The 13,028-nt window shown below is 45.9% G+C and overlaps 1 protein-coding gene across 1 annotated transcript; it reads right to left on the bottom strand.

Moving 5' to 3' along the window:
* Positions 1–436: 436 nt before the first annotated feature.
* On the bottom strand, positions 437–11,382 carry TDRD6 (tudor domain containing 6). The gene is made up of 5 exons (XM_076335299.1): positions 4,710–11,382; positions 4,151–4,269; positions 2,963–3,052; positions 2,078–2,135; positions 437–498 (listed from the first exon to the last, which is right to left on the bottom strand). Exons 1-5 carry the CDS (start codon positions 11,380–11,382, stop codon positions 437–439), a joined length of 7,002 nt encoding a protein of 2,333 aa, XP_076191414.1.
* Between the last annotated feature and the right edge of the window lie 1,646 nt (positions 11,383–13,028).

Genomic DNA, 13,028 nt, shown 5'->3' with positions numbered 1-13,028 from the left:
ACCCTCAACTTTTCTTGGAGAAAAAAGAAAAACCACTTAATGCAACTTTTCAAAAAGCGTACATCAGAAAGCAGTACTGTGCAACACAGTAGCCTATACAGCAACTCACAAGAAACTTTTGTTCAAGAACCACCCACCAACAGCTAGATACGCAAGTTGGTGCACACACGTTCAGTAAGGAACGCCAGTCAAGAGGCAAATTCCTATTTAAGTAAAGAAAGTACAGCTATAAGAAGCCAAGCTGACAATAACGGTCTACCAACAAGAACTATTCCTTGATGGGGAAGTATGGTAGTGACGGGCATTTGCTCAGTTACACAGAAGAAACACTCAATGCTTTGCTTGTGTCCATGTTCCCATGAAAACACATTTTCATGGGAATGTTCGTGTACACAGGTACTCGTTCAGCTTCATGGGGTGAACATGTCACTTGGTTTCAGGAATGTTGGAGGACATGAGAATCTTCGCCTAGATCTGAACTGCAGCAAGTTTGCTTTTCTACAGGGAATAAAAACAGATTAGACCCATCAAGATGTTTCTATAAACATGTATAAATGCTTTAATACTTAAAGTCATAGCTCTACAAGGCTTCAGACTAGATGTCATCAACATATTGGACTACATTAAAAGACTGTACTTATGCAAAGTTATCATATAAGGGTAAGACAGTTGAAACAACAGAACTGCCCAAGAAGATTAAGCTAGCAGTGCTCCCAGATTTCAGTTACAAGTTCAAGCCACTCCATCCCTCAGTGGGCTTAGCATAAGCCACTGCAGGAGTTTTTGCATCCTGTGGATCGGGTACCTTCTACTCAAACTGCCTTTCCAGGCAGTGGCCCACATGTGCAGCAAGATCCAGTTTGTGCCACATGGTTGCATGACCTTAGCTCATGTTTTCTGTGCTGCTGCTGAGAGGCTGCATACACTAATACTGTGCAAAGCATTCAAGAACACAGACAGTGGGCAAATTTGGACAATAATAATTAGCAACCAAAGGGGAAAACCACTAAAATTAAGTGGTAAAAACTGTAAAAGTATTATCAAAACCAGAAACAAGATCAGGAATAATCCTGCATTTGAGGGAGGATTTGTAGATTCACCAGTTTAACATTTTAATCAAGTTCTTTTAATTAGTTTTTTGCCCAACAGGTAACTAGATCTCTGTTGCAGGCTTCATTATTTGTTACCTGTAAAGCAGTCAGCTTTTTGTACAGTTGTAGAAATACAATTACCAATTCAATCACTGAAGACACAAATGCTATCCCTACTTAAGCTTAGTTCAGTCTCCATCAGGCAACCACTGGCCAAACACAGGAACAAGTTGCCCAGAGAGGTTCTGGAGTCTCCATCCTTGGATGGATTCCAGACCTGAAAGGACGGTCCTAAGCAACCTGATCGAGTTGACCCTGCTTTGAGCACCTCCAAAGGTCCCTTGCAACCAGAACTTCTCTGTGATTCCACAGATTATAGAAATAGTCTGTCATCAGGAAGAACCTGTACTATTTTGGTACACAGAACAGGTGTTCGCCAGTAACACTTCAAAATTTTTAAGTAACAATAAAGATGTACATGCACTATTCACAAACTATCCTTACAACTAAGATGGTATTATTATGAGTTTAGATTCACAGACCAAGATCTATTAAGGGATTGGGGCATTCAAATCCCAGACTACAATGCTTAGTTCAATCTGCCTAGCAGTTGCTCACCTTGCCTCAGAAACGTGAGCAAGAGTAGCATGCTGGTGGCCAATGCTCAAAACCCTACCAAAAAAATCTGTAACTTAGGTGTACCACCCCAGCTTGTCCAAGAGGCTCAGTCCACTAGGTTGAATAAATAAATACTAAATTTATTTCTAATCAAGACAGAGTAGCAGCTTTCACTGCATGTATGCACCATTAAACTGACAGTACGTAAGCTAATGCTACTAAGAAAATTACAACAACAGTATTAGAGTAAATATGTAAGTTAAAAAAAGTTTCAACTGTATTTTCTAAAATAAAGCATTTTCTAGAAAATTAGAAAGCATCCAAACACCAAGTACACAGCCTCTTTGCGAGGTTTAAGGTAGTCTTACCTTGAAGTAAGGGCTCCTCTGGTAAGGACTGCAAGTTTTCTGTTGCAGGGGTTATTGCCTAAACAAAAGGGGATTCTGTTAGGAAGCTGGCACTATTGCCAAAATAGTTTTCCATTGAGGTTCTTCCTTTAATACTAGACTAACTTTTTACATCAGCCCTGCTGGCCTCTTACTTACCACTGTTTTCCCCCCTTATAACTCACTACAGAAGTCTTCCGCCCACTTTCCGCTTTGATGCAAAAACTGCATGTGAAGAATGAACTGGAAATTCATTCTGTTACCATCAGTAGCATGGCTGACGACACGAGTTTTGGGTTCCAGACATGAGTTTTTGCATTTATTGGTACTTCACGAAGAACACTGGTGAAAACCTTACTATCATTTCCTAATTACTTCTATTATTAAGTATTTTTCATGATTTACCAGTTAGTTAAATACTGTAGTAGCGTGATCTGTCAAAAGCCACCATCAGCATTGTTCTACAGTTCTTGATTAATAGTAGTCTTCCAGTAACATTTCTTCCTTCGAGCTGTATTCACTAATCTATTCCCAGACCGAATTCACAGTCCTCAGGCCAAATGGCTGACAGTTTATATAAATCAATTTATGTAAACTATTTATATAATATCAGTTATATTTATATATTTTATATATATATGCAAATTTCTATAGTCTCCATAGAGATCTATTAGAGAAAGAAGGACAATATGATGTCTTAAAGAAAAATACTGTGCTTCTAGCTGTTGGCATGAATGCACAGATTTAGATTAATACTACTTTGCCTTTCTATTCTCACAGTGACACAGGATGAATCACAGCTAAACTCAGAGCGCCCTTTCTAAAAATCAGTACTGTCCTGCCCAGTCCACTACCACACCGCCATACCTCAGATGATCTGCAAGCCCAGTCAGGAATACCGTTCCAGACATTCTCAGGATCCACAATCTCCTCGTTGCCACTGGAGAGATTAAAGACCTGTACAGACAGAGCCAAATCTTATCTAGCACAGCAGTGGATCCCGAGAATACACTCAGCAAATAAGACAAAGTAGTAGGAAAACACAACTGAGGATTCCCTGCCTTTGAGAAGGCTTTCAGTCTGGACCTTCAAGGAAGAGCAAGTTAACCTCTAATAAAGCTGAATATCGCTGCTGAATCTGCTCAAGGCTCTCCTGGGCTTCTAACCCAAGTATGGTGAGAGAGGAAGGCTGGAAGACACCTACTAGATCAGAACCAGCAGGAAACTGATGAATAGGGATATCACTACATACCTGACACTGACACTCACCTGAATACAGCTAAGGTTAGCTTTAGATACCTAAGGAATCTACTAGCAAGAGAGCTGGCTTCCATGATCTCAGGCATTCAATCTTCCAAAAAGTTACTTTTATGAATGCTCTTTTGGATTTGCAACCTTAAATTACAACTTAAAGGCCCTTTTATGTAAGTATAATGTCTGTGCATATGTGTACATACGCTCACACTCCCCCTGAACTGGAGGAAGACTTCTCATTTATCCCATAGCTTAAACAGCAGTAGAACAAGGCAGCCCATTAGATTATAATCTACCGTTAAAGTTAACTCCCACCAACCGCTAATTCAACACACATTTCACTGAAGTAGGAATAGTTGTGTATTCTTAAATTATACTGTAATTAATAATGTTTCTTCCCAAGTTTCTACTGTTCTAACACTAATTCCTCAAGACATCATTAAAATAATGCCAGGTTTCATGGGCATTTAATGGTAACACAGCTCCAGAGCAGAACATTAACTTGCAGGCAGATAGAACCACACACATATGAGTATGTATCTCAAACTGGAGCCAGATCCTTTAGTCTTTGCAGTCAATGCAGGGGAGTAAGACGTGAAGGGAATATCAAGTGTTGACATACAGCATCCACTCGGTTTGAGACACTGCTGTTTCTATGTAATCTATAAGTCCAGAATCAGCCTTTGCAATACTAAGTCTTAAATTCTGTAAGAGACTTCTGGAAAATATTCAAAGTTTGGAGGAAGACCAGAGAAGGACTGGATCTTAAGAATACAAACAGAGTATTCAAACCATACTTACCTTGGTACCTTTTTCAGATACCTCCAAAATGCGAGCCTCACACCATTTTAGAGAAGTCCACACCACACATTTGGAACCAACAGCAAAGCCCTTCAGATTACAAGTATACTCATTGCATTCTACAAAAATGATGACATATCAATGAAGGAGGAAGAAAAAAAAAAGAACACACAAAAACAACCCCTCCAAAAAACTCAAATGCATCACAGCCCTCCTCCCATACTCCCCTGCCCCCCCCAAAGTATTGCACTTAAGTATTTGAAAGTTAAAAATTTGTCACCGTGAACTGGCTTGAAAATGCATTTCATGTTCAGAAATAGATTTCCAATCATAAAATCATTAACCTCTCAAAGTAAGATTAGTTGCTGTTAGACTGTCACACTATCCATGAGATACTACGCTTACTCTGATGTCCATAACCCATCAAAGCATACTGATGTTAACACTAATGTAGTAACTTATTAGGGAATAAAATTTAGGTTACTACAAAAAAGCTATTCTCATGTTCGAATCTGCAAAACATTTTGATTATTTAACTCCTTAAAATCAGATAGTTTACCTGCACCACAGTCAGCCAAGTTCTCATTTTGCTTTTTTCCTACTTCATCCCCAGGCTTACTGTCTGAAGACTGCACACGTGTATTTCCACATTCTTTAAATGAGTCAGTCAAGTCTTGTTTCATCCATTCTTCCATGTAACAGTCATCTTTCTTCTGCCACTCCTTACGTTTCTCAACTTTGCAGTCACATGATTTTACAGTGCAAACAGGCCTCTGATTCATTAAGTCTTTTGTAAGAAATGAAAATTGACTTCCACTATTTTCAGAACTTTGCAGTGCAGTGTGTTCCAACCCTAATGAGTCCTCCTCCCCATCTTCCTGAGATGGCTGCACATCAGGCAGCACCAGTTCCAGAAGCTGCTCAATTTCGGCACCTAGCATTGACAGCATGTCATGGGTCTTCAGGTCCAGTTGTTTCTCAGGTCTACCACCAGATGAAGACAGCCTTAGGGGAGGAGGCTCTACTTCCATCCAATCTTCTTGTGTAGCTTCTGCTTTAGGAACTCCAGACAAATTCAATTCCAGTTTCTTTGCCTTCCCTCCCAAAGAAAGCTGAACATCAGATGGAATCAGCTCTACTGTCTTCTGTCCATCGCTAACTGAAGGCCCCAAGTTCTCTCTCTCATTAAGTGATGGTAAGATTTCAAGAAATTTGAAAGCTGCCAACTCCTCCGCCTCCTCACTCACAACTGGCAGCTCAAACGATTCCCGTTCCAACACTTTCTCTCTTGCTTCACTGCCAGAAGCTGTCTGCATTTCAAGTGACTCTATTTCCAGAGCTTCCTTTGTTTCTTCACCAAAGCAGGACTGCACTGAAAGTGCCTCTAGCTCCAGTATGAACTCTTTTAGATCATAATACGAAGAATGCATTTGTAATTGATCCAGTTCTACTAACATCCCCGTTTCATCACTCAAAGATGAATGCACCTGGAGCACTGGCAGTCTTTGCAGTTCTTCTTGTTTGTTTCCTAGGAAAAGACTGGCTACTGAAGCACTGCCTGTCAGTTCTGCTTTCAGCTCAGCATCCTCTCGAAACGGTACTTCAGGTAACTCATGTTCTGCAGCTTTCATTTCACTCCCCAAAATATGAAGACTGCAGCTTCTCGTTGGTTCTAGTAATACATTGTTATTGCTTTCTCCTTCAGATAGAGGTATCTCTTTATCAAAGTTGCTTTGATGTTCATCTGTTTCACATCCATCATCCGCCTTCCCAGACATATACTCAACAGCTCCCACTGACGCATTTGTTTCTACAGTATTTGAACACCCAGAAGTTACACCCAGGAAAGGTTCAGAACAAAGTAAAGCACTTTCACTTTCTTCTTGAGCTAATCCACAAACAGCAGTAGTTTCTCTTTCAAGACAAAGACCAATATCATTGTTTGAACATCTGTTTTCCTTTAAGGGGTTCTCAAGGTTTGAGAAAGCATTGTCACCAGTTCCTTTATTAGCCTTCCAAAAAGACTTCATCTCTTCATTAATACTCCTGCCAGAAGCTTCCAGCTTGACAACAGACAGAGGGACTTCAGAAGCTTTATCTTCCTGAGTTTCTATTACTTCAGCTTCTAATAAGAGGTCTTCGGTCATATCATAAAACTTCTCTTTTGCTTCACTAAGCCATGAGCCCTCTGAGGAACTGAAACCTGACAGACAGCAAGCAAATGCTTGATTAGGTATTTTGAGCAATTCACATGGAATTTGTCTGACCATCTCCAAGCTAACAGCTTCCTCGCTTCCGTAATCCACATGCCTAACAACTACGTTGTCACCTTTTACACTGCTGACTTTAGCTCTGTAGAACTTTCCATCTTGACTGTATTTTGCTAGACAAACGTCACCACTTTTAATACAAGATCTGCAATCGTTCCAAGATTTTAGTCCAAGGTTTTCAGCTTCCTCTATTTTTTCCTCTATGTAATCCATGTCTTCTGTATCAGCACTGCGACTCCAAAAATATTCTGGACCATTTACCACTGTGACATAAGTTTTTACAGTCTGACCTGCCTCTGGAAACTTCCAGATAAATGATTTACAATCACTTACACTGGAAATTTCATTTTGTGCCTGAGGAGGCAAAGGCTCACACACAGTTACCATGTCACTGTTCTCTCTACCAAGTATTTCTGTTGAACAAGATCTTTCCCTACTTGCAAGATCTTCATCAGCTAAATCCACTGTTATAATACCTTGATGGTCACTGAGAATAACTTCCCATTTATCCTCAACCTTCTCTACAAATTCACACATTAGCAGAACATCACTTGTTCTCTTGATGAAGTAAAGCACTGCTTTCTCTGCCCAGGTTGTATTTTTTTTGCATTTAAGTCCACCTAGGAAGCAGTGAATACTTATTGCTGGAATAGATGACAAGTCTTCAGGGAGTCTGTGCGCTTGATCAACATTAATTACTGAAGTATTACCATAATCAATATATTGTATACTTATCAAATTGTCAGAAGTCTTCTCTGTTACTACAGCTCGATACCACAGGCTGTCTTCCGAATAAACAGCACTGATTAAGTCTCCTGCTTGGAAGAGTTGTCCACAAGGGTTCTTTGCTTGCGTCCTATTGTTTAAGTTTTCTGAAATGCTGTTAAGCTGAGCCTCGTCACTTTCTAGTTGAACATAAAAATCCAACAGATCATTTACATGAGACACATACACTGACACTTTAAGAGCTGGCACTATCTTCTGTTGCAGTAGATCAGATACATTTTTAAGCATTATACACCCGCCTTCAGCATCAGATTTAATATCTGACTGTGTATCCATCTGGACAGAGAGCAGAGACTCCTCCCCCGCTTTATTTAACAAAAAAGCATCCTTCTTACTGCTAAACATTTCATCAGATTCTAGTAATCCAGCTGCCACATCTCCCTTCGTAGCAGGCTGGAAAGGGCTTACATCTTCTTCTTTGAAGTGACTTTTGCTACTGCCCCCTCCTCCCTGGGCTTCAGAGCTGCATTTTTTTCTTTCAAGAGACATACCTGCATTTAAAGGGGACTCTGCAGTCTCATTCCTCTCATTCACATCTGTGTTTCTAGAGCACAAAGTTTCATTTTCTACATGCCTACACAGTCCTGTATTGTTTATTAAGCTTAACTCCTTCAGTTTTGCATTAATTTGAGTATTACCATCAAACAACTCAATCAACAGTTTACCATCAGATTCCTTTGCTACTACTATTGCTTTTAATTGCCTTTCTAGGACAGCTTGCTTAAACCATGTTGTAGCTTCTTTGGGAACATTAGATATATCAGATAAGGAACACTTTATGGCCTGCATTGGCAAAAGCAAGATATCACAAGCATCACTGGGTAAAGGAAGCAGATGATCTTTCTCTATTGTCTCTGTGTTCCCAAAATCCACAAAGAAGACTTCTGTATTAGGTTTTGTTTTCATAATTACCCCCCTGTACCAGTGATTATCGGTATACTTTGCTAGACACAAGCTCCCAGACTTTTGCAAGGTTCCTAAGCTGGTCATTGTTCCACTTAGGCGACCGATGTTATCGGTAAGCTGTGCTAAGACATCTGCACATCTTTCAAGCTGGCAGTAAAATGTCCATGGATCATCAACATGTGTAATATAAACGTCTTCCTCACTCCCAATTTTGATACCATGCATAGAATAATAGTAAGAATGAAGCTGAACCGAGGATACCAGAGGCTTTTGAGGAGATAGAGTTCTGGCCACACCTCTCTCAGTCAGAAACTGGCAAGCACTCTGAAAAGGTGTCATTAAATCTACAATGTTAAATAGCTCCTTATCATTTATCGAAGCCAAGGCAAATATTGTACACTTCAGTTCAAAGTGAGATGCTGAAGTATCGACAAACTCCTGAAAAGCCTGAATCGCTGCTTCATCCCAAGCAAAAGGATCCGGACCATCTGGCTGGATTAAGTTGTAAAGGCTGCACCTGAATGCCTGAGCCTCTAACCTAAGAAAGCATTCATTAGTTGAGCGGAGGTTTGTTAGAGAGACCAGCTCTCTGTTGCCATAGTCAACATATATGACTTCCACTTTTCCTGCAGAAGGAACTTCACTAACAATTAAAGCCCTGTACCACTTTTCATCCTCCGAGTACTGGGCTAAACACACAGAATTTGGCCAAGCATGTGGGTGGGATGAATTTTTACAATACTCCTGAATTTCAGCCATTAATACTTTAAGGTCATGGCAATTTCTACTTAACTGACACCAAAAATAACTAGGATTTTCAACACATGACACAACTACATTAACTGTGCTTCCCACTTCTAACTGACCTCCGTAAGAGGAACTTGGCTTCATTTCTACATAATTCTGCCTGCAAGAGATGGGCATGTTTTCCTTACCCTCATACTTCTGAGCAGGAACAGATTCACTACTTTTAGAATTGTGAGTGACTGCGACAGGGCGCTCTCTGACCATCACAGCCATATATGGATTTAGTGCTCTGTCACTTCTCTTTAGATCAGATTCTTCTCCGAGCCTCTTCCCTGCATTTACTTGGTCTTCCTCCCCAGCACGTGCTGGGGAAGAGGCCTGGCTCACAGCCTTAACAGATGATTCCTGTAGAGTCTCAGGTATTTCACACCTCTGGTATTCAGCATACCCTCCCTGGGCCATGAGTTTACTTACACTTTTCTCTCCTAATTGGGACTGGTCAAAAATTTCAACCACGTATTTGTCACCCTGCATGCTCAGAAAATGAACCTTTAGTCCCTTGTTCAGTACAATCTCTCTGAAGGCAGACAGAGATGCTTCACTCCAACTCCCACTCAGAGCAGAGATACCTGCCAAACAACACTTCAGAGCTAAAGCAGGTAGTTCCCTGAACCGAGGAAGCAGCTCCTTTACCGCACACCGATCTACAGTTTCCATACTGCCTCTGTCCACCAGGTGTATTTCTACCCCACTGTCCAGTACCCTGGTGATCACCGCTCGATAAAAGGCACCCTCTTTCCCACTGGCACAACAAAGGGATCCAGGCTGTAGGTCCCACCCGGCACCATCCAGCTTCGTGGCATGGGAGTAAAAATTCCACATGCTCTGCCTCAGCTGCCTGAAGAGCCGGCGATGCTCATGGAGCTGGAGCCAGAACTCGGATGGGTCTCGGAGGTGGGAGACCTGTGCGTCATGGAATGCACCCAACTTCAGATGCACACCGACTACAGGAGCAGAGGCCAAATCTTTGTGCATTAAAGCAACAGGAGGTGCTCCTGGTGGCAATTCCAGTTCTTCAGCTGTGGATTCTTCTACTTCCAGCTGCTCCTGAGCCTCAGTTTGGCTGACCTGTGTATGGCTGCTCACCAGGCAGCAAGCCTGCACCCCAAAAAGACAGTTCAAGTTGATGCCATTTTCCCCGTACAGGCTCACATAATAGACATGCTCAAAGGAGTTAAAGGCTTTGATGCGAGCACTCACTCCTTTGCCTAGCACCAATGCTTTCAGCTCATCAATGTGCGATGGGGACCAGCCACAACCCCCATCCGAGATACCCTGAAGAGCACATGGATAAGTCACCACAGGCATGCGAAAACACTCAACAGGCAAATGGCGCAGGTTAGCTCTGGTCACAGTCTCCTTCCTGCCATAGTCCACAAAGATCACCAGAGCCACTTGCTGGTCCTGCTCCCCAGCAATAAGCTCCAGCAGGAGTGCACGGTACCACCGGCCATCTATGCCACGGGCAGCACAGGGTGAGCCCACTTTGGGTAATAAATCCTGCTCCCACCGGTCATAAGTGTGGCGCATGGTATCAGAAAGGCAACGGATCTCCTGGGACAGGCTCTGCAACTGGCAGTAGATGTGGTGTGGGTCAGAGACATGGGTCACTAGAACAGGCTCTGTCACACCCAACTGAAGCTGTGGGTAGAAGTAATCCAAGGCAGGTGACACAGGCTGATAGGAGAGCAAAACATGGAGAAGCTGTGGCACTGCAGAAGTTGCAAGGGAACTTGCTGGAGGCTGCAGCTTGAGCTGGTTCCTTAAGTGGCCAGAAGTCAGGCAGCGCCTGAGCACCTGGCAGAACCAACTGGGAGTGACCTGCCTGGCCAGGCCCAGGTGATGCATCTGGGACACGAGCTGGGGCAGCTCAAGCACTATGAGCTGCGGTGTCATCACCTCCCGCACCAGGCCAGACACCTCCTTGCCATGCAGGTAGCTGAGGAACTCCATAGCCTCCACTGTCCAGGTGGAGACTGGTGCATCCCCACAGGATGCCACCCTGGGGCATCCAGAAGGCACGACATCAGCCACAATACAGCCCAGCACCTCAGGGGGCAGGTGGAAAAGTTCCTTGCAGCCCCGCGCCAGGTAATAGGCAGACGTGACCACCGTGCAGCCCTCATCAAGCAGGAAGACACGGTAGTCCTGGCCGCTGCGACTCACCACGCAGCAGCGGTACCAGAGCCCGACCACCTCCACCAGGCCCAGGTCTCCAGTGCACAGCCCAGCCCCGCCGCCCACCGGCCTGCTGGGACCGGGGGCGGCCGCCAGGCGCGGCCCCACCGCCGCCTGGATCTCACGGCGGAGGCGGATGTAGTCAGCGCTGCGCTCACCCAGCAGCCCCCACAGCCGCACGACGGGCACCTCAGGGCGCAGGCCCACTGCGCAGACCCGCAGGGCCGCGGCGGCGCCGGGGCTGAGCGTCCCCCGCCCGGGGCTCGTCCCCCGCCCGGAGCTCATCCCTCCGCCGCCGCCTTCGCCGCCCGCACGAGGCCAAATGGCCGCCCTCCTCCCCGGCCTCATAGGGCACGCGCCCTCCACGTGACCCGCGGGGAACCGTTAGGGGGCTGCCCGAGTGGTCGAGTCCATTTTGATCCCCGCGGGGGGGGGGGGGGAAGGGGGAACGGCAGGGGCGGAGCGGGCCAATACATCGGGCCGCTCCGGGTAAACGGAGACTGCTCGGAGGCGCCACAAAGAGGAGGGTTATGGGCGGGGCACGCTGGAGCCGCAGGGCTCAGCCCAGAGCCCGCTGGAGCTGCCCTCGCCCAGGGTGGAACGCTCCACGCCGGCTGTGTAGTAGCGGCACGGCCGGGAGGGGAGGGTGAGGGGAGAGCCCTCCTAGCCCGCTTAGCCTCCATTGGCCAGAGCGGGCGCCCGGGGCGGGGCGTGCGTGCAGGGCTTGGCGACTATTGGCCAGCGTGGGGCGGCAGTGTGAGGGCGGGGTGGGGCGCTCGGGGCGGCGGCGGTCCGTGAGGGGCCGGGCGGGGTGCGAGGCTGCCCGCCGCCGGCAGCCGTGCCCGGGAGCGGACCGGGCGCGGCCCCCGCCCGACGGCTTTCCCCGGCCTCGCCGCAGCCAACCTGCCAGCGGGGCAGAGGCGCCTGTGGGGCGGGCTGGGCACGCAGGGCCGCCCCTCCGCCGGCAGCGAGGCCCTGCCGCGAGCCTGCCTCGGGCTTCTTCAGTGCCTGAGGTGGAGGCCGCCCTCCGCCTGTCGCCATCCGATCTGCGCCCTCCATCTGTGGCCGCCCCATGGCACGGGACACCTGCCTCCACCAAGTCGTGGCTGGCTCAGCCACCTGCAGCACGGGGAGGGTGACACCGGACTGAGGGACAGCAGTGTCCGGGGCTGTCCTGCCTATGGATGGGGCAGCCGCAGGCGGGCACCACCTCTGAGGGCCTCGGGAAGCAGCAAACGTGGGTGCACTGTTTGGCGGCCCCCTCGACATAGCCTGGACTGTCACACTGCTCAATTTCATCCGTTCAGCTCTGCAATCATGTGATTTCTCCCTGGTTTCACCCCCCTTTTCCCAGGCAGACCTTTGAGGTGTTGATGGGGCTGCCGTCCAGCCTTTGGGGACAATGGTCAGAAGTGGAGGTGTGAGGAAGAGGAAGGCCCGGGACTTCAGCGAGCCTTTGTTAGGCCACAGGAGAGTCCAGCCAAGGAACCTCAGTGCCATCCTTGGGCTAATTCTTGGCTTCTCAAACTGAGGCTGATAAGTAAATAAATATGGCCAAGTGCTTCACAGGGTAGAAACTGCTGCTTGAAAAATTTGGAATTACAAAACACTAAGAAGTAATGCAGAAAGTGGCAAGTTTTCCTATTCAAATTATTTATTTTTTAATACAAAATACTAGGAATCGGCACCGTTACGAATCTCTTCAGTGTTTCACGCTCAAAAAAAAAACGACCTTTATTAAGAGTTAAAACAGTTTTTCACTACAAGACTTTAAAATTACTTTTTTATAACTCAATAGATCAGGTACTTCTGCATATCCATCATCAGGGTTATCTGAGTAACAGGATTGCAGGCAGGACCACTCAGGATGTAACTGAAGAAGCAGCTTTGACTGCTGGTTTATAATTGCTGGTGATGGTGTGCAAGAAGGA

The sequence above is a fragment of the Aptenodytes patagonicus genome, chromosome 3, assembly GCF_965638725.1.
Source record: "Aptenodytes patagonicus chromosome 3, bAptPat1.pri.cur, whole genome shotgun sequence".
Taxonomy (NCBI): Eukaryota; Metazoa; Chordata; class Aves; order Sphenisciformes; family Spheniscidae; genus Aptenodytes; species Aptenodytes patagonicus.
Note: the sequence above shows the minus strand (reverse complement) of the source record. Positions and strands in the feature narration are given on the sequence as shown.